Consider the following 25,645-nt stretch of genomic DNA (forward strand, 5'->3'; position numbering starts at 1 on the left):
AAATGCTTGGGCTCATAAGTGTATTTGACAGAAATACTATGATTTAATAATAAAGCTTACTTAAAAGTTTCAGTGTGTCTTGTTTTCAAATGTTTGAATTGGTGTTACTATCAGTGAGTGAGAACCCAAAAGCAGGACACTGACAACAGTTAGGTGAAGTGAAGAGAAGGTTTGTGGTCCACTCCCAGTGTCCCCCTAAAGCCTCAAAACCTGAATCCTCGGGGACCTGTTGCATGGTTGACTGTGAGAGGCTGTACTGCTTGAAAATGTGTAAATACAAATGGGACAGGACCTTTCTGCGTTAATCAAGTTACCACTACGGCTAATAACATTTTATGTACAATTGTGGGTATTTCTTTTATGTTTTACTTCAGGATTTGAACCTCTTCCATGCTTGTACCTCACAAGATGAGATGGAGTTGTCAAATAACCCATCTATTCTTTTTTGAATCAGCTTTATAAAAAAATGAAATGTCTGATGAATAAAGCTTTGTTAGATAGGCTCTGATTTCATGTGTTTTTTTGTACCATCCTTAATGTTTCTTTTTAAATTTAAAATGACTCCAGCTTCCACTGGTAACCCCATGTTTAACGTCACAATGCTATGAATTATCAGTAATTCCCTGAGGCAAAGTCTGCAGAAATGCAGACTTACAGAAAGTGTTCATAAAAGACTCAAATTTCTGCAAGAGAGCGCTCAAACACTCAAGGATTTGGAGGTTACTCGTGTTGCTGCTGTGCGCCTCTTTATTGTCACAAATAGTGCATCTTTCTGTATTTGGGTAAAAAGTAGCACAATACCAAACACTTTATGACATGTAATGGTACGTTTTACCTTAATAATGCAGCATTGTGTTTGAAGAGTCTATGCTAGCAAAGTAAAAAAGTGCTGTTAGCTAGTGGCTAGGCGGGTTTTAGGGCTCCTATTTATTGTTTTGACCCCGTTTCCCTTACAGTATTATTATCCAGCTCTCTCAACGATGGCCGACACATATTTCCCCTAGCCAGAGTTGAATCGGAAACCTTAAACCTTCACCGGCAAAACAAGCTAGCAAACACGTCAACTTTAGCAACTGAACCAAATATGCTATACAGAGCGCTGCAGGGGTGACGTATTTCTGTAGGTCAACCCTGGATGGGTTTGATCCAAATTAAACTGCATCATGAAGTTAACCAAAGATGTAACAACACAACAGGAATAAAGAGACACAGCTGAGGTGGTGCTCAACAGTTTTTCATTGGACCAAAAATCTTTCCTGACCTAATGTAAGCTATATTAGAAATGAATGCAAACTGTGAAAAATGTAACTCATCACAGACTGATTACAAACAGTCTGAGCAGTCACTTCTTCATCTGCATAGTTCCATGGCTCAGTGTTAGACACATTTAACATGTTAAGGCACATACAATAGTATTAGTTAGTAGTCACTAATGTGAGACTAAAGGTCTGAGTTGATTTTGTTGATTAGTTCATCTTCCACATAACTCCGGTTTATCCCTCTGCTTGTCTCCACTCGGTCAGTGTCCACACGGGTGGCTGATGTCTTGGTGCCTCTTCCTCCTGTGATTTGACCTAGTACTCAATGGTGACTGCCTTTGTCTTCAGGTATTCGTTGAGAGCATCTTGTCCTGTTGGAGTGACAGAGACACTGTTAGTATGGATATTATTCACCACAAATTTTAACACTTTTTCCAAGTTCTGGAGCAGGATGGGAAACCATTTTCCTAAAGGCGTTGAAGTGTAAACATCAGCCTTTTACATCTCTCTGTTTCATTGTTTAGTGCTAAACCTCAGAACACCAGCAGCAAGATAAAGGAGAATACTCAGATTTGGCAAATGACAAACTGAGTGGAGCGCGTCTTGGTATGTCGGCAGGAGGAGAGCTAGTTAGCTGTTAGCAGCCGCTGACTAGCAGTGTACTGCGGTGTGTTTTGCTGAGCCAGTGCAGACAGATGCAAGAACAGAATAGCATAAAACAAACCACATATAACGTGTTTATCATCGAATTTAAGAGATGTCAGTAGAACAGAGCCAGGCTTAATGTGGCCCTGTCATCAGTCTTTATGCTTAGATACAATAATCTGTAGCTATACAGTACATTTAGCATGCAGATGGCATCAAATACTAAAATGTTAGCGGCTATTCCAGAATGTTAAACTATTCAAAGTGGTACTGCAACCCTGGCCTAAATGTATCTTTATTCCCTTTCCTGCAGGGCTAATTCTATAACAATACATGAATAAAAGAACTACAGTTACTCATAGTAGTGTAATGGACCACGGTTGATCCGTTATCCTCCAATATTCAGTGCAATATGTGATCAGGACATCATTTATGCTATTCTAGTCGCAGATCTCTGATAACGTTAAATTGACTACAACCAATCTGTGTTTAAATTGACAGGAGGAGAACTAAGATTCCGTTCGGTGACATTATGATGCGTTCAGGCTCCGTTCAGTGAAAATGAGTATTGAGCGAATGTAAATTATAAGGTTATCATGATGTGTTCACATGTAATCTCGTAAAATAGTTGTTGGTGAGAAACTTGAAAAATCCAGTTGTTTGAAGGAGATGTTTCACAACAACCTAAATAGATATTAAAGTTAATCATGACTGTTTAACTTTTTAACACTAGCTTTGAGCAGATACAATTTGTTTTAATACATAAAAATAAAATATTTTATTTCCTTTTCATTTGAATTGTGTTTTTTTTAACAAGGGAAAAAAAACACTATAGGTAAGGTTAAAGGAAAATATTTCGAAATGTTGATGGTTTACAGACTTCAGAGTGGTTGAAATGACATATGGGACGGTGTCCATAAAAAATTGTCTATTATCTTGTAAACCAGCTGCTATAATCAAACAACAATATAGATCAGCATTAATATTGGTGGCAAAAAAATCTGATCAGGGATCTCTAAATGTAATATTTGCTCCCTTTTATTTCTTTTTTGCTGATCCGATCTGTGATCCGATCTGTGACTCTGATCCGTGATCCGATCAGAACCGTGAGTTTTATGATCCGTTACACCACTAGTTACTCAGTAACAGCAGCATTTTTCTTACCCAAGTCTTTGCCAAATCCGGACTGTTTGAAGCCTCCGAAAGGCGCGGCCACGTCGGTCTTGTTGTAAGTGTTGACAAAAACGGTGCCGGCGTTGAGCTTCTCACTGACGTACAGAGCTTTGCTGATGTCCCGCGTGAAAACACCCGACGCCAGGCCGTACTCTGTCGCGTTGGCCCTTCTCAGGACATCGTCCACCTCGCTGAGGCAAGGAGACAGAAAGGAAAGACAGGATAAGACTTTTGACTATGCTTTTTTTGTGAATCTGTGCATTCACACATACTTGCCCAGTACCGCAGCTTGGTCAGTGGCCCTATAAACTATGACGCTCTGCTGTAGGAACCCCTCTAAAGTAAACTTCCAACATAGGTTGATTTACGCAACAAAAGTACTTTGTAAGGCTTAGGAAAACATTGTTGTTTGGGTTAAAGAACTATGTTTATTTACCTAAAAATGTAAACAAACTTTGTTTGTTACGGTTAAGGATAAATAAGTCAAATTTGAATTGGTTTCACAGGGGACACAAAGTCCTTTGTTTGTTTGACCCATCCAACCCCTCACACCGGCTCTATGCTGACTTTCTCTGCGCTATGCTATGCTGACACGGATGGGTTAACATTGGAGTTGGTAAAAAGCCCGATGCGTCTCATACAAACACTAAAGGGTGCCTTGGTTAGTCGGTATTGAACGAGTAAAAAGCCCGATGCGTCTCATACAAACACTAAAGGGTGCCTTGGTTAGTCGGTATTGAACGAGTTTTGAGGGAGAACACGTGGATTTGTCAACATTTTCTGAGCTGCTGTAAATGTGCCAAAATGCTGATAAGAGTCAGTAGGTGGTCTTTAGTTAGCCTCACCCGCTTTTGAACTTGGAGATGATCATGACGGGGCCGAACGACTCCTCGATAGCGATGTACATGTGGTCCTGCACATCAGTGAACAACGTGGGCTCAAAGAAAAAACCTGGAAGTAGACATTAAGCAGACCTACATGAGAAAATGATTATGGAGTCAACCGATCCACATCGTCCATCAGAGTTGGACAACATGGTCTGGTTGACATCTGAGACTTGCTTCATCATCAAGCTTCAGCTCAGATAGCGTTGCCTCACCTGGCCGCTGCACCTGTTTGCCACCACAGACCAGGGTGGCTCCCTCCTTGATGCCCGTCTGACAGTACTCCACCAACTTGTCCAGGTGGGCTTTGTGGTTCTGAGGGCCGTGGTCCGTAGAGCGGTCCAGCGGATCACCGATCTTCATCTTCTTAATCTCCTCAACCTGAGAAAAAAAGACAACCACAAAAGTATTTCGCTTCAAAATCTCTTGTTTCAGCATCGAGCGTTTTTAATGAATTGAAGCATCGATCTGAATTCCAATCAAATCGTGTGTCCTCATGTCCTCCAAGCCTGAGCAATGCTGGCTAATTAAAGCCTGCAGATTGTCCCTCAGATTTGAGTCTGGATATAACCTCTCCACAACTGATACATACAATATGACTTGACAGGCAAGGGATGCAAAATTAAAAGGTATGTATGGGTAACCCTCATTTGTTTAGCATTTATAGGCTGTGTACAAACCAGGGGTGACCCCAAATAGCGGACTATTTGCCAATTAGATCTAAGACTCTGATTCGACAGCCAATCAGGTATTTGTCGCTGTGGCAGGATAATGTTTTTATGATACAACGGATCATTCCATTCAACCTACAGGGGGGGTGCTAAATGTCCGATTTTACATAGAACTGCTTGGTTTCCTCCAAGAAAACATGATTTTTTGGTTTAAATATCATCCTATCAAAAATATTGGTAATACCATTGCTTTCAATCATTCTCCATGTAGACTAGGTGTCACTATCCATTGGAGCAGCATCTTGGTGGGAGCCTCAGAAAGGCTGATTAACAAGAACATAAGGCTACTGTTTTAAAATCAAACAATATATTTATTAATCAGAGCACTCTCATAGGAATGCGGCTCTATCAGAGCACTAAATATATTTTGAATTCAAGAAGAATCTCTCTCGTGGACTGTTCCCTGTTGTTCCCCTTCCCCGTCTGAGCTACCATGGTGCCCACACGGTCACTAACTGCACTCTGCATAAAAAAGAAAAATCACATTTTTGGAAAAACCAAAAAGCAATTTCAGAGAGAAGCAGACGGAAGGGTCTTCAATATGTGTTCTGTTAGTTGCGATCTGCAACATCACCTATAGATGGCGACTAATCCTACACACCTTTAAGGATGTTTGCTACGTAAGAAAAGTAAGGTAAATTTAGTCAATGTTGACTTGGTTATACATGGAAAAGTCTGCGTTTGTTTGAACTATCCAACCGCTCTTTATACTGCGTCAGTTGCTCTAATGGTCTAATAGGTTTACACTGGAGTTAGTCTAAAGCCTGGTGTGTCTCATAGAAATACCAAAGGGTGCCTCTGTGAGTCGGTATCAGACACCGTGAGCCTCTGACCTAGCTTCTGTATTTGTCGACTTGGGAGTAAGAATGTGTTGTGAGAAGGGTGTCTTTCCATTCTACAGTAAAGCTGCTCTGGCTCCAAACTCACCATTAAACCACCTCTGAGAATTTTTTAGTGTATTTGCACAAGCTGCAAATTAAATGTTCAAATACAAAGACGAATGCACTGAGATCCAGATCAGAAATAAAACACAATGCCTCTAGCTGTTCAGAGAAACATCAGCCAGTGTGAAATAAAAAGACACGTACCACTCTTTTAACAAACTGGTCGTGGATGGTCTCTTCCACAAACAGTCTGCCAGCTGCGATGCAGTTCTCTCCTTTGTTGAAGAACACTGAGCTCATGCCCTGAAATACACAGATATCATGGTGTTTTACTTTTACTGCAACCATTTCAACATGTGCAATGCGCATGAACTTACCATGCGCACAGCCTTGTCCATGTCACAGTCATCGAAGATGATGAGAGGGGATTTCCCTCCCAGCTCCAGAGAAACTTTCTTCACGTTGCTGACTGCGCAGCTGTAGATGGAGAAGGGCGCAGATACGATGAGCTGTGATGTTACAATTTGTTTTATAGCTCTTTTGTAAAAAACGCTTTGCCTCTCACCTCTTCATGATGTGTTTACCAATTTCAGTGGATCCTGTGAAGCCCAGTTTACGAACGTCAGGGTGGTCGGACAAACGCTGACCCACCAGAGCACCTAAAGAGAAGGGATGAGGTTAATAACAACAGCATAGCTTCATTAGTTAAAGGGTAACTTTGGTATTTTTTTTAAATGGACCTTATTCCCACTTTGAGTCTAAGTGACTAATGGGGACAACAATAATTGAAATTTGTCCAGCATAGACAGCATTGGAAATGTGAGTGAGTGGATCTTATTGATTCTCTAGGTGGACTTTGTTAAAGTATTGCGTCTGAAAAATGATCAAAAATACAGGGGAAATTAAAAAGGGCTGACTTCCGGTTTGGTTTACAGCAAGGCCCCGAGACACTTTTTTTATGTTCACGTGATACATAAAAAGAGCAAAACTTTTGCACTCCAGTAGGACGACAGGTGCATAGGAGAATACCTTAGGTAGACAATATAGAACAAAAACTCCCACACACTGGCTTCTTCACTTGCGTATAAATGTATTTTAGTCACGACGTTTCGGTGCGTAGACCTTCATCAGGTTATTTTACCTACCTACGTAAAATAACCTGATGAAGGTCTACGCACCAAAACGTCGTGACTAAAATACATTTATACGCAAGTGAAGAAGCCAGTGTGTGGGAGTTTTTGTTCTATACATGTGATACATAAAGTTTCGTGCATTTAGGTGAAACGTACTGTGAGGGCGGCATCATTTTGTAGGGGGGGTGAGAGTGGCAAGCCCCCTACGCACCATACATTTTAAATGTCAGTGCCAAGTTTGGTTCTGTTTCAAGCAGAATTTTTCATCACAATGGGAGAGAGGATGTTGTCAGAGTTTGTTGTGTTGGAGAACAGAAAGCGTAGCCTAGTGTTATTAAAAATATTTTCATTGAATATTAAGCTGATATGCGTTTCTGCATTTATCCTGCACTTCAGCGCCACGTAGATGACAAGAGAAACGTAAACTAAAACTAGCCATATCTCAAGATTATCCGAGATTAACGTTACGTTAAATTAATCATGAAACACCAACGCACAAGTAGCCTGAATATATTGTGCTCTCTTATCACTTAACTTTGCAGAACATCCTTGACATATCGGGCAACCACTCGTTGTGAAGTGAATGCAATGGAGCGGGGGAGGGGGAGTGCGTCTTCTAATGGCTGACTTTTATCTTTAACTTCAGACTCATGTTTGTGATGTTACGATTTCGGCCATATTGCCCAGAGAACAGTTGTGTTGCTGCTGGTTACTGTCCTCAAAAAAAGCACAGGCTGCGGATTTTGTTTTGTCATGTTTTCGTCGTGCGACACTGTGTGGCACGATGACAATAAATCATCCTACCCGATCCAGGCAGAATGTTAACCACTCCTTTGGGCAGGCCCGCCCTCGCAGCCAACTCGGCGAACTTCAGGGCTGTCAGTGGAGTCACCTGGGAACAAAATACATTTTTTTTTATTGAGCAGCAGACATAAATGTCCCCCTAAGGGTGCTTTGCTTTTTCAAGTCAAAATTTTGTTTACGACCGTATACCTGCAAAACGAAAATTACATTCCCACCAGCTAAGCTGCTAATCAAATGTTAGCGTGCTAAAATTAGATGTGGTAAACATCCCACCTGTTTAACAACAGCATGTTAGAATTTAGCTCAAAGCACTGCTGTGCCTACGTAGGGGCCTAGCAGAGCTGCTAGCATGGCTGCAGACCACCATCCATTCTACTGCACATTTAGCCCTGGATGGTCGAGGCCAGTGTGGAGGCTGACCTGAGCGGGTTTGAGGACCACGACGTTTCCCGCCGCCAGGCAGGCTGCTGTCTTCCAGGCCAGCATCATCAGCGGGTAGTTCCAGGGAATCACGATGGCACACACTCTGAGAGGAACGAAAGGGAAGAGGTTTGATGACTCTGTGATTCAAGGCAACAACTTTAGCTAAGGTGCTGAATAGGTTATTGCTTTACTGCAAACTAAAATTTGTGTCTTCTAGGGACTCTACAATTTTAAGAGCTTTAATCTCAAATAACATATGCAATGTACTTGTACTGAGGGGTCAAAGTGGGATTTGGCAGGCGAGGGAACCCTACCGGCCACGTAGAAAGTGTTTTTAGAAGCGGTGCAGATACGCTTCCATTTTATTAAATCGCTTACTTCAATGAGGGGGGGCAGAAGGGGGTCCAAAATGAATATTATTTTGGCACTGGCCCCCCTTATCCCCTTTAGAACAGCCGTTACTCTCACAGAGCCTCCAATGCGTTTTCTTTTTTGCTTCAAGTCTATTTTTGTCAAATTTAGTGCAATGTCATCTGCATAGAAATCATACAAATATCCAGCTGTAAGTGTGTTTTGAAATTATTAACCTAATCTACATTGATTGATCGAGGGTCCCAGTCTGTGTTTGAGCTGGTCTGTTTAAGTTCAGGTAGATTCCCCTCTATAGCTACAGTGGGATTGGGAGGATAAATCAATAAATTCATGTTAGTGATTATTTCTTGATTTCTTAAGCCACGTCTTTTATACTCTGTGCGGGTTTCTCATTGTGGCAAACCGATATTCTCCCATGCAGGGGGCAGCGTATCGAAAACTCTGCTGATGGCAGTTCCTCTTCTTTTCCTAGTTGTTTCTGCGATTATTAAATCAAGGGGATGTACAGATGCCTGTACTTCCTCCTCCTCTGCCACCAGCAGCTAATCGAAGTTGTGACGTACCCAATGAGATTTATAAAAGGTACCGCATCGCTCCTGGCCCACTTCAACCCCTGAATGTTAATCATTTTCTGCCTGCTCCATATATGAGTGTGTGGGTTTGTTGGTGCAGACATGCAAAATCCACTCTCTCACCCTATTGGCTCCTTCTTGGTGAAGGTGAGGTTCCGATTGGGCCTGGCCTGATTGATGGGAATAGTGCTGCCCTGTGAAAAGAGCACATCTTGTATTTCCATGTATTTATCAAAATGATATTGCTGATAGTCTATACACGACAATCGCTTGGCGGTTTTAAAAGTTCAAGGTAAGTTTGAACAAATTTCATTGACACTAAAAGCGGAGGGTCTTACTTGGATCTTATCGCACCAGCCAGCAAAGTAGCGGAAGGTCTGGATGGACATGCCCACGTGAGTCTTCAGGGCCAGAGTGTAAACGGCCCCGGAATCGATGGCTTCAATGGTGGCCAGTTCCTCCTGGTACTCCTCCATCAGGTCAGCCAGCCTGTGGGCAGAAGGGGCAGGGAAGAGGAGGCGATGCAAGGTCACCAGCATCAGGGATCACGGTGTTAAATGTTTTTGTTTTCAGTGAATTTACATGCAAAGAAAATAATACAAAACACAAAACTAACATAATATAACAAGGGCACACTATTTATGGGTCAAAGACACCTTTAGTGGGAAGTGTTTCTGATTGGCTGGTTCCATTCACATCATTTGCCCTCAAAAGGGACCCTGTGGAGTTTTCTTATAACCCAGCCAAGTTATGTCTATATTCAATAGTTTTTACCCCAAAACTTTGTGTGCATCATTGAGGTCTAAGGAACACGTTAAATGCATTTCCTTTCTCATTAAACATTTTTACAGCACGTTTTTTGGGGGAATATTTTGAAACCTGCATTGTTTACATGGTTGTTAGGCATATACTGTGGATAAGAAGTGGACATATAGAAACAAGGACCCACTAGTGCTACTAGAAAAAGGTAGCACTACTAGCAAAGATCCGGAACATCATGATGTTCCAAACCTTTGCTCCAAACGTTCTTTAACTGGACCTCCTTGAATTTGAATTGAATACCCCTTCCTTAAAAGAGATAAGTTTAGTAAAAAGAAAGGAAGACAAGAGCACTGACTTGTAGATGAGTCGGCCTCTGTCTCTGGGGTTCATCCTGCCCCACTCTCCCTCTTCAAAGGCCTCCTTGGCAGCAGCGACTGCCTTGTCCACGTCACTTATCTGGGCAAGGGACACGTCACAGATGGCCTGGGGAGCAGACGGACAAACGCGGGACATGAAATTACAAAGCCAGCATTGAGGACAGCGGTACACTTTGAAAACTGCTGATGAAGACTTTTAAAATCTTGACTACATGAGTCTGTAAAACCTGCATTCCATCAAAATTACTTCAACTTAATATTAACAAGTGCTAATATCTAATCATATTTCATACGTTAATATCCGTAACCTAGCAACCTATAAACAGCTGCAGCTACCTTTATATGGCCTTGAAAATATGAATATAATGTTTAATGAAAGACAGAATTTACTTGGGATGTAATCTGCTCTAGATAGTATTAAAAGTCTCTTCGTCCTTACCGTGCCGTCAGTGGGGTTGATGGTCTTGTACGTCTTCCCTCCCTCTGCGTCGACAAACTCTCCATTAATGAACAGCTGGTGAGGCATCTTTATGGTCAAGTTGTTGGCGCTCTTCTCCACCTGAATGGTTAGACAGTGCACAAGGAAGTCAACTTGTGGTCTTCCCAAGGGCCAATCGGGAAACAAGCACCAGCAGTTATTCAGCCACTCACATAGTCCACGACCAGTTCCTCCTCGTCATCCTCCCCTCGCAGCTTCCTCACGCACTTCTGGATGAAATCTTGGAAGGTGCAGTTCATGTAGACATCCTCGTTCTGCAGCTGGCAGCTACCGGCCCGCAGCTTCACCTCCTCAACGAGCCTGGAGGAGAAAGAAAACATATTAATCAGGGCTTCTTGGTACGGTGTAATGACCCTGAACAAATGAAACTAGTTCATAGCCTCCACTGTACTGGTGTTTGTTAGCGCTAATGTTATTCATTCAAATCTCCACATAGAAACAGCTGCGCTTTGAGCTAAATGCTAATGTCAGCATGCTCCCAATGACAATGCTAACATGCTGATGTGCAGTGTTAATGATTATTTTTGTTAGTTTTTTTAAAATATGCATTTGATTTATTTGTGAGACTTTCAACACCAAATCAACAAGACAATACATAAACCCATGTTGGTATGAATGAATGGATAAGATAAAAGAATATGAGGTAGACTTTGGCAGAGGTATTGATGATAATAAGAAAAGGGGGTATTATTAGTGATACAAGAAAATAGAAATTAAACAGAGCAGTAACACAAAATATCAAGAAACATAAAGAAATACATGAGATTTTGGAGACAATTTACGACGTAGTGTGTGCTACCAGAATAGGGAAATCAGGACATGACCAGGAGGAGCAGGATGTTGGGGCAGCAAATATTAAAAAATTACATCGGAGCCAGTAATGGAGTGTTTGATTTGTTTCTGATTTGTCAAAGGATAGGGCATTCTTTATCCAATCGGTATGAGAGTGAACACACGAAGAAAGTGATCAAATTATGGAAATGTATCATCAATGTAAGAGACATTCCCATAGTCTTCCCAGGTTGCTAGTTGTTATGAAGACATTTTTGATGGCCACCGCATTAGTTAGATGAATTCTGTCAAAGGAGTTAAATCCACCTTTCACCTTCATTACCTGACCACATCCATGGAAGCAGCACCGGACTTGAAGAAGTCAGTGGAGTCTTCAATGTGACTGACATTGGACAGAATGCTCTGCCACACCGCCTGTGAGGAAACGTCATCAAGAGTCAACACGGGACATTTTTAAAGAGGACAAATACACACTTTTTTCAACTGCCCCACCCTCATCTGCTCAGCGAAGGTCCTCTCCTCCTCTGTGAGCTCCACGGCAGCGCTGCTCCCCGAGCTGAAGTACTGCGCCGCGGCGATCATCTTCCCATCCTCAAACTGAAGATTCTTCACCAACAGCTACAGAGAGACAGAGAGATTTGATGGATAGAAACCTCACTGTCGTTAGCAGTGGTATGTTCTAGAGTAAATGGAAATTATTTAACAGTGTGCTGAAATTTGTTTCAGGTAATTTTAATCTACTTTAGGAACCTAGAGTAAATACATGAATAAGTAAATACTGCCAGTTCATTTGTCCTAAACTGATGTGGTTAATTGATTTGTAACCTTAATGTAGGTTATGAATGTCTGACAACCTAAATCCACTAAAGACTGGTTTACTTATGACATTCTTGTACAGATGTACGAGTTTCCAATTCAGTATTGTAAAGGAAAGGGCGACGGTGTCTTGAAACATAGTGGCCAATACTCTCTTTAGTTGTTACATTAAAATGTATTCTAATATTAGATTATTAATATTGATGCACTAACATGTACTAAAATGCATTACTGCTGACTACAATTGAGATCATTTTATTCATTTTTCATACTGTTATATACTTTTCATACTTTAATTTAGTGTATAAAAATGCATTGTTTCATTTACTCGTTATGAATTAATATTGTGAAGTAAAAAGGTGTAGAAAGTAGCATAAGAATTGTACTTAGGCACAGTACTTGGGGTAAATTTACTTCGTTACTTTCCACCACTGATTAAAACCATGCTGTGCCAAAAAAAGAGACCAACTCATGTGATGGCGCTGATAGCCTTGTTTTCCAGGACTTTCCCACAAGAGAAGTCTGTCTGATAGAGCATCATTTACTCCAATTTAAGGGCTCCAACAAAGTTTGTTGCACAGAAAACCACCAATCACACTCCTTCTTGATCGATTTATCAAACAACCAAAGCAGTCTCGCCAGTCAACCACAACCTGAAAATGAGTTTGGAACAAAAGAGAAAGACAGAAAAAGTAGGAACGTAACGTCAGTTGTATGTAAATACAGCGGGTAAAATAACACATCACTATTTTTCTCAGTAAATATATTTCTAAAGGTGCTATTGACATGAAATTTTCACCAGATGTCGGTAACAACCCAAGTAATCCATAGATACAAAGAAAAAACAAAACAAATAAGTTCAGAAATTAAGTTATGTGTAATAAAATGGAATGACACAGGGAAAAAGTATTGAACACGCTTACTGAAATTTATTTAATACTGCATACAAAAGCCTTTGTTGGTAATGACAGCTTCAAGACGCCTCCTGTATGGAGAAACTAGTCGCATGCATTGCGCAGGTGTGATTTTGGCCCATTCTTCCACACAAACAGTCTTCAAATCTTGAAGGTTCGTGGGCCTCTTCTATGAACTCTGATCTTTAGTTCTTTCCATAGATTTTCTATTGGATTCAAGTCAGGTGACTGGCTGGGCCATTCTAGCAGCTTTATTTTCTTTCTGTGAAACCAATTGAGAGTTTCCTTGGCTGTGTGTTTGGGATCATTGTCTTGCTGAAATGTCCACCCTCGTTTCATCTTCATCATCCTGGTAGATGGCAGCAGATTTTTAATCAAAATGTCTCCTTCCTTCAATTATATGAAGTTTGCCAGTGCCGTATGCTGATAAACAGCCCCACACCATGATGTTCCCACCTCCAAACTTCACTGTTGGTATGGTGTTTTTGGGGTGATGTGCAGTGCCATTTGACCTCCACACATGGTGTGTATTATGGCATCCAAAGAGTTAAATTTTGGTCTCATCTGACCAGACTATATTCTCCCAGTATTTCACAGGCTTGTCTTAATGTTGTGCAGCAAACTTTAAACGAGCTTCAACATGCTTTTTCTTCAGCAATGGAGTCTTGCGTGGTGAGCGTGCATACAGGCCATCGCGGTTGAGTGCATTACTTATTGTTTTCTTTGAAACAATTGTACCTGCTAATTCCAGGTCTTTCTGAAGCTCTCCACAAGTGGTCCTTGGCTCTTGGACAACTCTTCTGATAATTCTTTTCACTCCTCTGTCAGAAATCTTGTGTGGCCAGTTTATGGTGAAATTATGTTCTTTCCACTTCTGGATTATGGCCCCAACAGTGCTCACTGGAACATTCAGAAGTTTAGAAATCCTTCTGTAACCAATGCCATCAGTATGTTTTGCAACAATAAGGTTACAAAGGTCTTGAGAGAGCTCTTTGCTTTTACCCATCATGAGATGTTTCTTGTGTGACACCTTGGTAATGAGACACCTTTTTATAGGCAGTTTTATCAGTTAGGACTGAACCAGCTGATATTAATTTGCAATGACAAGGGGCAGGATTGCTTTCTAATTACTGATAGATTTCAGCTGGTGTCTTGGCTTTCCATGCCTTTTTGCACCTCCCTTTCTTCATGTGTTCAATACTTTTTCCCTGTGTCATTCCATTTTATTACACATAACTTAATATCTAAACTTATTTGTTTTGTTTTGTTTGTATGTATGGATTACTTGGGTTGTTACCGACATCTGGTGAAAATTGCATGTCAATAGCACCTTTAGAAATATATTTACTGAGAGAAATGGTGACGTGTTCAATACTTATTTTACCCGCTGTATTTTGGCAGAAGAGAGGATGACGTTGGACAGAAAATCATCTGGTGAACATTCCTGCATTTTATTTCATATTGCAATGTTTATCGCAGGAAAACATTTTTATTTTAATTATGGTGCAGCCCTATGTGCAGTTTTTTTTATCCAGTAACAGATGATACAGGTTCAGTTCTGATACTAGTCACAGAGTTGAGATATGCAAACACATTTCTTAAGTGTGTTTACTTTGGATTGAACAAACCAAACCAAACCCAACAGTGAGTCAGTCTCATGCCAGGTTTGTCCAGTAATCGTCAGGATTTACTTTAAGAAATGTAAATACACTCAAAAATAGGGATACGAGCCGCTGGGGTCATATTTTACTAGCTCAAGAATTGTAGTAACGCAATGCTACGGATAAAAGCTGTCGTTAAACCTCATACGAGAAGAGGACAAACATCGTGATTGTCTCACCGTCTTGCCGTCGTTGCCAAACAACACCAGGCCTGCCTTGGTGACGATGCCGGGGCGGCTGGCTCCGGGGATCTCCAGGGGCTGACCATTAGCCGCAGTGCCGTTATCCATAGTGGAGCCATAGAACGTCACTTTCTATAGGAAGAGAGACACTCTGATGAGGACAAGGTCTAATAAAACTCATCCGTGCTACTGGCATTAGACATACTTGTGTGGGCGGTGCAATGCAACTGGGAACACATGATTGACTAGGCTGAGACCAACAGTCACATTACCATAAAAAAAGAGAAAAATGTTTCATGTTTAGATTCCATTTATTTCCCCAGTTTTGTACAATAAATTATGAAAGAAATTCAGTTTGCATTATTTCTTTTTTTTTATGATTAATGGCACATTTGAGTTCTCTCTACTGTAAAATAAAGCCCTGAAAATGCGTAGGGTTCAGAGGGTTGAAAAAGGATTTAATTGTTGGGAATTGCATTGGTATACATCAATACAACATTCAATGGTGGAGTGCTGTCCTTTAAGAAGTCAGACAGACTCATAACGGTTTATTCCTAAAGGATATTAAACTTTGTTTTCAGTTTTGAGTTAAAAAAACTAAAATTGTCGTCATTTATTAAGTCAGTTTTCAATCACAGCAGCTTTAAAAGTGTGTTACTTGATGACAAAAGATAATACTGCCATTACTGTAGCGTAAAATTCATAATTATGAAAAGATCAGAATAGATGGTTTCAGTTCTGTTCAGTTACCTGTCCATCAACCTCTGCCCAGGCACCAGGCACTTTATCGTTTCCTCGGATCCAGTTGTGGAGAGCCTCAGCAGACTGGTTCCAGTCAATCTGCCACCAAACAGAGACTCTGTCATTATTTCTTAACATGTAATATACAACACAAATTAAAGCACTGGAATGTTTTACTTTGAAAACCATTCATCGGAATTTATGTAGTTTGAATTCCGCCCTTTCCAGGAGGTGATTGAAAGTTTTGATGGATTCCTTTAAGGCTTGTTGGTTATTCTAAACAGGACTAATTATTCATTTAAATTTTTCATCTTAAACTTTGGCCTCTGAATGTCATCATTCCAATAGATTTTGTACTTGACTTAAATTTTTGGATCTGAAAATACCCAGTTGACTTTAAGCAATGTGAATATGGTGTTTTGAATATTGGACTTAAATCTAAATTTGTGAAAACACTTGAAATTTGAGATCATTTACCAGAAATGTGGAAGGCTAAGATCACATACATAAAAATAGTTTAAAGGTAAAAGATTTCAATGTTATACATTCCGTGGTATTTAAATGTTAATATTAGAGACTTTGCTGCTGATTCAAATACATGAGGGAATAAATCAAGAGAGAAGTAGTCATTTTCTCATAGACTTCTATACAACCAGAGGAGTCGCCCCCTGACGGCCATTTGAAGGAACGCAAGTTTAAGGCTCTTCCGCATGGGCTTCACTTTTTAGAACCCTAGATTGATGCCTGGTGAGAACTGATTTGTCTGGATGTCATTGTATATTACCTTAGCATTGTCTTTCTTCTGAATGCACTCATATGTGGCTCCCTCCTTTGGCTGGGTGATCCTCGGGGCCTTCCCTTCTGCAATCAGCCTCACTGCATCAACCTGGAACCAGAGCAATGAAGTTCAAGTCAATGCTGTTTTTATGGACTTTGTCATCTTGCTGTTTGCTATGTTGGGGAAGTGGGGAGGGGAGCAGGAGGGTCCACATGATGATACCCTCACTTGTTTACTCTACATTTGCGTGGTCATTGTGACTGCTTAAGATTTTATAAAGGGTAACAATAATGGCTCTCACCTGAATTCACATAGAAGTGTTGTTAATGAGGAGAAAATGTGCCCTTTATTTTTTTTACTTTGACTTTATCATCAAGCTAATTTTGCTGTTTTTGTTCATTTTTCTACTTAAAGGGCCATACCACTGGTTTTGTTCCGTAAACCAAAAATCACGCATTTTTTCATCTTACAAACCATAACGTAATAATAGATTTGTCCCACTGTACCAGGGAGTCAATGTTTATTTGTTTTGTACGGCATTAAATGGAAACATTTGCACTGAAAAAGTTCCAAGAATTATTTTATTTTGGATTATTGTTTTGCCAATGACAATGGTTTATTTATTTGACTCTTTTTTCAGTGTCTGGTTAACTTTTAACTGACGTTATACTGATCTGGCAGACGTCAGCTGGAACAAGCTCTGACGTTAGCTAATGTAAGCTATCATAGCTAACGTTTGCACCACATGTGAAAATCATCAAAGATGCTCTTTAATAACTTCCTGAACTGTCTTCAGAAACATACTAACATGCTGTTACGATACGGGTGCCTGGAGCGGCCAAAAAGGACAAAGAAAGACTCTCATTTCAGCATCACTTCTCATATTTAATGAACAGTATTAAAGTCCACAACGATGTCTAGGAGTTCTAGAAGAACCGGTGCAGTTCTAACTGCCTAGACATGGTGAAAAAAGTAAGCTAAGTTAACACTGATTCGCTAACATTAGCTAACAACGTTAGTTGGCTACTGTCGAGGGGCTATAGGAGGTGCAACAAAATAAATAAAGACAATCCCCAAACTGTGGAGTTAATATAAAATATAACATTAGTTGCTCCAACTCTGGTAACCTAATGATCACAAAGTAAACATCATTCAGTCTGCTTCACAAACAGAACATGCTAACCGCGTTAGCTGGTGATTCTCTGCCCAACGCTTCATAGTTGCTTGTAGTGACAGCAGCTGTGTCCTCGTAAAAGCCTTTAATTTTACTTTAATCAATTTTAAATACATTCTCATTTGTGTTTGATATCTACCCAAGCCATTTACGTAAATTACTAGAAGTAACCACTGACACATTCTGTTGAAAGTCACCAGTTAATACTGTTACAATACAGTAGAGTCACTATGACTTGCCACAGCAGTAATGGCGCTAGATGGCAGAACACGCAAAGTGGTTCCCGCATTCTTCTATATTAACTTTGTAAGGCCATAATAATATCACCATATTTGTGACTTTCAGTTTATTGTGAAAATCTTCCCCCAGAGGCCAAAACTCCACTCTGACTTACTGAACAGCTGTATTGTTTTGTCATTCCTACACTTTCCAAATTATGTTAAATAATGTACCCTTTACACCAGACCTGGGCATTGTACGGCCCGGATGATTCTGACCGGCCCGCGAAAGATTACATGATAATTAGAAAATAAAACATATTTTCTAATTATCTTATGGGTGGACTAAAACCGCATTGCTTTTATTTTGAAGCCCATTTATTCTCACAGTGCACGCAATCGTGCACGTCAACTGTGCACGTGAAATGCGTGTGATTGACAACCTGTCTACCTTCCGTGTCACCCCTGAAAAATGCGAACATGTCGGCTCATGCCAAAAAGAGGAAAGTGGATGCCGAAAGCAGAACTTTCAAACAAATATGGACTACTAATGTTTTCTTTACTGAAGTCAAGGGTAAACCTGTGTGTTTGGTTTGTGGGGAGCATGTCGCCGTGTTTAAAGAGGACAATTTGAAACGGGATTACGAGACGAAACATGCCGAGAAATACAAACACTTGACTGATGCTGAACGATATAACAAGTGAAATGGGACACTTGATCCTTTTCTTTTTTCTGCACAGTAAAAAAAAATAACTGAAGAACACTAAAATGTGGAAATATAACAAGTGAAATGGGACACTTGATCTTTTTCTTTCTTTTCTTTTTTTTTTTTTGCACAGTTCTGAAAACATTAAATGTTTAATATAGGCATGTAAAGTCGTAAAGTCAAAAAGGCTACAAAACTGGGACACTTTTCTTTACACAGTTACACAGTTCAGTGACATGTCTTGTTTATTTTGGCTACAAAGATGATGTGATGTATTTTATTGCAAGTGCTCTGTCTGTGTAAAGTTTACACAGACAGAGCACTTGCAATAAAATACACTCCGCCAAAGTGTTTGCCAGATGACCATCTTTGACTTCTGAGGTCATGTTAAAGTTTAACTTTGGCAGGCGAGATCAAAAGTATCTTCTTTCACATTACATTACAGTCATTTAGCAGACGCTTTTATCCAAAGCGACTTACAATCAGTAGTATATTACATATCAGTCACCCATTCACACACTGATGACAGGCTACCATGCAAGGTGCCACCATCAGACTCTAACTAACATTCATGCAACATCCAGTCCACACCGATGGCAAGCCTTCGGGAGCAACTTGGGGTTAAGTGTCTTGCCCAAGGACACATCGACTGCCGAAGCCGGGTATCGAACCACCGACCCTCTGATTGGAGAACTACCTTGCTCTCCACTACGCCACAGCCGCCCCACATAAGAGCTTGGAATGCTATTCCATTCATGTCACAATCCTAAGCATCTGTATTAATGAGTATAAGGAAAATCTTTTCTTAATACCAACTAGCTCAGCCAACAACACCTCAACAGAGACTGTATTTTCTCCACCCCCAATGCCTCACCCCATCACCACACTTACTGTGCCTTTGACCCCTTCTGGGTAGAGAAATCTCTTGTAGATTGTGTTGACGGTGTCATTGGGTTCAACGTCACACTCCCTCTGCAGCAGGATCGGTCCGGTGTCCAGTCCGTCATCGGCCCAGAACACTGTGAACCCGCCCTTTTTGTCACCATGGATCAGCGTCCTGTGTGTCAGAGACGGCAGGTAAAAGACCTGGGCCTGTTTCGCCCACGCCGACCCCAACCTAATGAACCGTCGCTTGACTCACCAGTTGATCGCTGAAGCTCCCCTGTGGCGAGGCAGTAGGGAGGGGTGGTAGATGATGGAGCCCTGTTTGGGCCAGTCGATGACCTCCATGGGGATGAACTGGGAGCAGAAGGGCAGGACGTTGAGCTCGGCACCAGTGGCCTCGTACTGAGCCACCACTTCCGGGATGGCCTGGCCCTTCACACGCCAGCGGGGGAACTTGAAGACAGCGACACCATCCTTCTCTGCCTCAGTTGCTGTGGGAGAAAAGAACGATCAAACTCTTAAATTGTACCATACAAAAAATTGTTTTATTTAAAAAGATACTAAAAGACTAAAAGATGTTTATTTTATTTTGTCTATCTCTCAATTATTTGTTTGATTAATCAATTTATTGTCAGCGTAGTGGAATAATCCATCAGAACTCAATGTAAACAGCTGTTTTGACTGACCAACAGTCCATAACCCAAAAAGTGAAAGAAATACAAATAAAACAGCGACATAAATTAGATGAAATAAAGAAATGGCTGGATTTTCAGCTTCAGAACCACAGAGTGTTAGAAAGAAATACAAAACTATTTTTGTCCCTCAAAGGGGAACATTAAAGAAAAATGTTTGGCCTTTTATAAACTTGCTTCATGTCTTCACTCTCAACCATCTCTACCTCCATTGGAAAAAACTCAAGCAGATCATGCTGACCAATCACAGTTCATCCATCCTTTCATTATCCTTTACAGGGCCGCGATACACAAGCCCATCCCAGCTGACGATGGCTGAAAGGCGGGGTACAACCAGGACACGTCGCCAGTAAATCACATGGCTGACATTATTTTAAAACACTAACTCGTCTTTCCTTTGTTCCAACAATCACCAACTCTGGTTTGAGTTTTTGGAAGAGGGACTAAAATAGGTAACCGATTTAAAGTAACCACCGTAACATTTTCACTGGCCTCCGTACTGCTTTCTACTATTCACTAACCTGGTTTTCTGGCACGTTCGTGCCGTAGGACATGACCGTCCAGAAAAAGAAAACATAAAAGGCGTACTTCTCTACTAGCAACAATGACATGGGGAGAACCTGCAAATTTCACACAGAAGGGCCCAATCACAGTGCAGCATTTGGAAATTTAAATGTAGCATAATTACTATGTCAAGGAGAATGCTGGAAATGGTAGTTCTAACTTGTAGGATATCAAAACTACATTCGTTTATGGTCCTTCCTTATTTTTCCCCACTGCTGTAAATCTAGAATGAGACATGCTTCTTATGGTTATGATCCCATTATAAAAGATGAACATCTGTATTGCCAGATATAACAATAGAACATGAGTGATAACAATGTGCAACTTTGATGGGACAGTTAGATTGATTTTCTTTTTTAGTGTACGGGACCAAAGTGATAAAAGTGGTGGTGTGAAGAGTTCAAATTTAATTTGGTCTGTTCCTGGTGGGTGTGTTTTAGTTTGAAAGACAGTATTCCCATTAAAGCTAGGGTAGGCAATGTATTTTGAAAACCTTTTTAGTTATTATATTTGTAGAAATCCCGTTTTCATCTGAGAGCAATTAATCTAAATAAATCTGACCATAAAAATAATAAACTGATATCTGTGGCTGTCTCAGGTCTGAAATATTTCGGGATGGATGCTTTTGGTCAAATTAAATGATCGGACGGGCTACCCACCTGTCTAGCTACCTACCTCCCACTCTGCTGGTGCACTCATTGCTCGTCACTGGAATCTTCCAAAAGCTGCTAGCTTGATAGCTGTGAGTGCTAACTGTAGAAATTTTGGTTGTTTACGTTTGTTATGATAATTTGGGGGGAGTGGCTTTGAAGAGAGGCCTTAAGGGATGCTGTCAGTGTTGCCTACTTGCTAGCTACTTTCAAAAAGTTGGCAACACTGAGCTGGGTTATTAGTTTGAAAAGGTAAAAAAGCTACCACACTCTTGCTAGTTTCTCCAATGTTGCCCACCCAAGTTTTACTATTTCACTTTAACTGGTCCTACAGTCATGCACTTAGTCAGTCAGTAAAGCACTCACCCAGTGGGTCAGCCTTGCCATCCTTGTCAGGGATGGTGAAGACTCCTACGATGGTGTGGCCGTCCTTCCTCAGCTCCTTGTAAACCTCCTGGCCGAACAGACTCTGTCCAATCACTGCAATCTTCATCCTCTCACCTCACTGTGTTCTGAGAGAGGCGGCACCACACAGCAGGACAAACACAACACATAATTGTATTTAGTACAAGGAATCAAAGTAAATGGATTATGTCACATATGAGAACAAAATACATTTAATTTTGCAAATGCGGACCTATTGGGATCAGGTTCACATCCTGCCTATCTTTTGTCATACTTGCAGGTCTTTTGTAACTGAAATTAATTAATTTGTTAAACTCTTTTTTAGGCTACAATGCAATAAAAGTTTCAAGAGGTCATTAAAGGTACACAATTCTAAATACAAAGTGTGTCTATGACGATGGCTGAGCCTAAATATCTGGTTCTGAAGAGTGAAGCCAATGCGGAAGAGTCTTGAACTTGCATTCTTTCTAATGACCATCAGAGGGCAACTCCTCTGATTGTATAGAAGTCAATGAGAAAATGACTCTACTTCTGACTTGATTTATTCCCTCAGTAAACACTGTAAACATGAGTTTATGGTCTCAATCTCCAGTTTCAAGTCTTCTTCAATACAGCAGGACGTTCATTTAGTAAATGATGGTCCATTTAGAGTCAAATAGACCATAAAGCAGGGTATGATTTAGGACGGGGCTTCCTTGTGATTTACAGGTCGCTGCTGCTACCAGAGACCTATAGCTGTCACTCCACCTTAGTCCAAATATGGTCCCTTCTCTTAACTGGTTGCAAAAAGTCAAGATAGCGACGGTCGTAATCCAAGATGGCATCGGCTTCAAAGCAGCAGACCACAAACCAATGGGTGACGTCACAACGACTATGTCCACTTCTTATATACAGTGGGGCAAAAAAGTATTTAGTCAGCCACCAATTGTGCATGTTCTCCCACTTAAAAAGATGAGAGAGGCCTGTAATTTTCATCATAGGTATACCTAAACTATGAGAGACAAAATGAGAAAGAAAAATTCCTGAAAATCACATTGTCTGATTTTTAAAGAATATATTTGCAAATTATGGTGGAAAATAAGTATTTGGTCAATAACAAAAGTTCATCTCAATACTTTGTTATATACCCTTTGTTGGCAATGACAGAGGTCAAACGTTTTCTGTAAGTCTTCACAAGCTTTTCACACACTGTTGCTGGTATTTTGGCCCATTCCTCCATGCAGATCTCCTCTAGAGCAGTGATGTTTTGGGGCTGTCGCTGGGCAACACAGACTTTCAACTCCCTCCACAGATTTTCTATGGGGTTGAGATCTGGAGACTGGCTAGGCCACTCCAGGACCTTGAAATGCTTCTTACGAAGCCACTCCTTCGTTGCCCGGGCGGTGTGTTTGGGATCATTGTCATGCTGAAAGACCCAGCCATGTTTCATCTTCAATGCCCTTGCTGATGGAAGGAGGTTTTCACTCAAAATCTCACGATACATGGCCCCATTCATTCTTTCCTTTACACGGATCAGTCGTCCTGGTCCCCTTGCAGAAAAACAGCCCCAAAGCATGATGTTTCCACCCCCATGCTTCACAGTAGGTATGGTGTTCTTTGGATGCAACTCTGCATTCTTTCTCCTCCAAACACGACGAGTTGAGTTTTTACCAAAAAGTTCTATTTTGGTTTCATCTGACCATATGACATTCTCCCAATCCTCTTCTGGATCATCCAAATGCTCTCTAGCAAACTTCAGACGGGCCTGGACATGTACTGGCTTAAGCAGGGGGACACGTCTGGCACTGCAGGATTTGAGTCCCTGGCGGCGTAGTGTGTTACTGATGGTAGCCTTTGTTACTTTGGTCCCAGCTCTCTGCAGGTCATTCACTAGGTCCCCCCGTGTGGTTCTGGGATTTTTGTTCACCGTTCTTGTGATCATTTTGGCCCCACGGGGTGAGATCTTGCGTGGAGCCCCAGATCGAGGGAGATTATCAGTGGTCTTGTATGTCTTCCATTTTCTAATAATTGCTCCCACAGTTGATTTCTTCACACCAAGCTGCTTACCTATTGCAGATTCAGTCTTCCCAGCCTGGTGCAGGTCTACAATTTTGTTTCTGGTGTCCTTTGACAGCTCTTTGGTATTGGCCATAGTGGAGTTTGGAGTGTGACTGTTTGAGGTTGTGGACAGGTGTCTTTTATACTGATAACAAGTTCAAACAGGTGCCATTAATACAGGTAACGAGTGGAGGACAGAGGAGCCTCTTAAAGAAGAAGTTACAGGTCTGTGAGAGCCAGAAATCTTGCCTGTTTGTAGGTGACCAAATACTTATTTTACCGAGAAATTTACCAATTAATTCATTAAAAATCATACAATGTGATTTCCTGGATTCTTCCCCCATTCTGTCTCTCATAGTTGAAGTGTACCTATGATGAAAATTACAGGCGTCTCTCATCTTTTTAAGTGGGAGAACTTGCACAATTGGTGGCTGACTAAATACTTTTTTGCCCCACTGTACAGTCTATGACATTAATGCTCTGGATTTGGAATTAGGCTACTTTAACTTAATTCTGTTCACTTACTTTAGATTACACTAAGCAAAGTTCAGACAAGACAGAGCAGGTCTTTGCTTGTGTTAGGTTTGTATATGTGCAGGCATTATATTATGATAAAGCTCTGTGGTTTAGGGTTGTTTTAAACCATTGAGTGGTCACCAAACCCCCCCTCTCACACTTAATGCATACATACCAAAGTCTTAACTGTGTGACTAGGTCCAAAAAGCATACTGAGCAACTCTATTGTGGGTTCACCATGCTATGACTCTTGCAATAGACAGTTTGAAGAATAAGACTGTGCACATGCAATTTATATAGATAACTGTATGCAGAAGAACAACAATATATGATCAGTACCAAGTAACTATCCAGATGAATCAAAAAGTTCTCAGTAACCATGACTGTCTTGATTGTTGAATCACTGTTTGCCCGTTTGTTGACCCCGAACAGAGAGGGGCGGGGCCGGCTGTCCCGCCAACCAATCAAATCCCTCAGTGAGGCTCAAGTCTCCGGTGGTGACCAATCAAAGCACGGAGCAGTAGAGTGATTTGACAGCCCGTTGAATGCACAACGGTCAATTCATGACACACAATCAAGTTTAACCACAAACTTACATTCATATTAATAACCGCGCATTATCCTCACCAAACGTGATCGAGTCACGTGCAGCTATAACGGTGAGTTTAGTATCCTTAACAGGTGCTGGAGACACCAACAGTTTCATATTGCAAATACAACCAATCTTTGTGCGCGTGTTTGTGCGTGGCGGGAGGCCAATCAGCACTCATTTAGAAGCCCTTGTGCAAAGAACTATGAAAGAGAGGAAAACAAGTAGCCTACAGTGTGTCCCCTTACCCCGCCTGCAGACCCAGAGCTCCTCTGCTCGCCTGGAAATAGCGATCGGACTGAGAGGGTTGCTTTTAATTTCCTTCCCCCGTCCTCACCGGCAGACGGCCCATTGCATAACATGCAAATGAAGCAGAGTGATTGGACAAGGGCGGGCTGTGAGGCCGCAGGGGACGGCCAATCAGCTGCTAAGTCCTATCACACTGACATTGGGAACTGTCAACTTTGATAGATCACGATTATATTATAATATGGACCATAAAATATGTTTTCCCTGCAATAAGCTGACTTAGTTTGACTTTTTTTAATTAAGTTAGCTAAACTTATTCTTACAATGAGAAATATGTGTCAATAAGTATTTCTATTTTATTTTAAAATGTTCTATGATAACATAGTTGTCTGTACTAAGATATTATATAATAATACATTATTTTGTTACACATACTGTTTCCAAAAGTCAAACATGACCTTTCATGCTCAAAAAACACAGAAATATTATGAATATTATAGAGATACTGCTGTGGTCTTACAGTTTTTCTGTATTTTCTACTATCACAGGAACAAAAA

General features: G+C 40.9%; 1 protein-coding gene across 1 annotated transcript; it reads right to left on the minus strand.

Moving 5' to 3' along the window:
* Positions 1-1,216: 1,216 nt before the first annotated feature.
* aldh1l1 (aldehyde dehydrogenase 1 family, member L1) lies at positions 1,217-25,176 on the minus strand. The gene is made up of 23 exons (XM_054616421.1): positions 25,088-25,176; positions 21,659-21,804; positions 19,643-19,877; positions 19,393-19,558; positions 16,409-16,510; positions 15,634-15,723; positions 14,881-15,015; positions 11,803-11,928; positions 11,633-11,724; positions 10,671-10,818; positions 10,459-10,578; positions 9,998-10,125; positions 9,219-9,369; positions 9,004-9,074; positions 7,934-8,039; positions 7,514-7,601; positions 6,142-6,235; positions 5,954-6,053; positions 5,781-5,879; positions 4,177-4,342; positions 3,923-4,028; positions 3,069-3,268; positions 1,217-1,630 (listed from the first exon to the last, which is right to left on the minus strand). Exons 2-23 carry the CDS (start codon positions 21,783-21,785, stop codon positions 1,575-1,577), a joined length of 2,706 nt encoding a protein of 901 aa, XP_054472396.1. The 5' UTR covers positions 21,786-21,804; positions 25,088-25,176; the 3' UTR covers positions 1,217-1,574.
* Positions 25,177-25,645: the final 469 nt, after the last annotated feature.

The sequence above is a fragment of the Anoplopoma fimbria genome, chromosome 17 (genome assembly GCF_027596085.1).
Source record: "Anoplopoma fimbria isolate UVic2021 breed Golden Eagle Sablefish chromosome 17, Afim_UVic_2022, whole genome shotgun sequence".
Lineage (NCBI taxonomy): Eukaryota > Metazoa > Chordata > Actinopteri > Perciformes > Anoplopomatidae > Anoplopoma > Anoplopoma fimbria.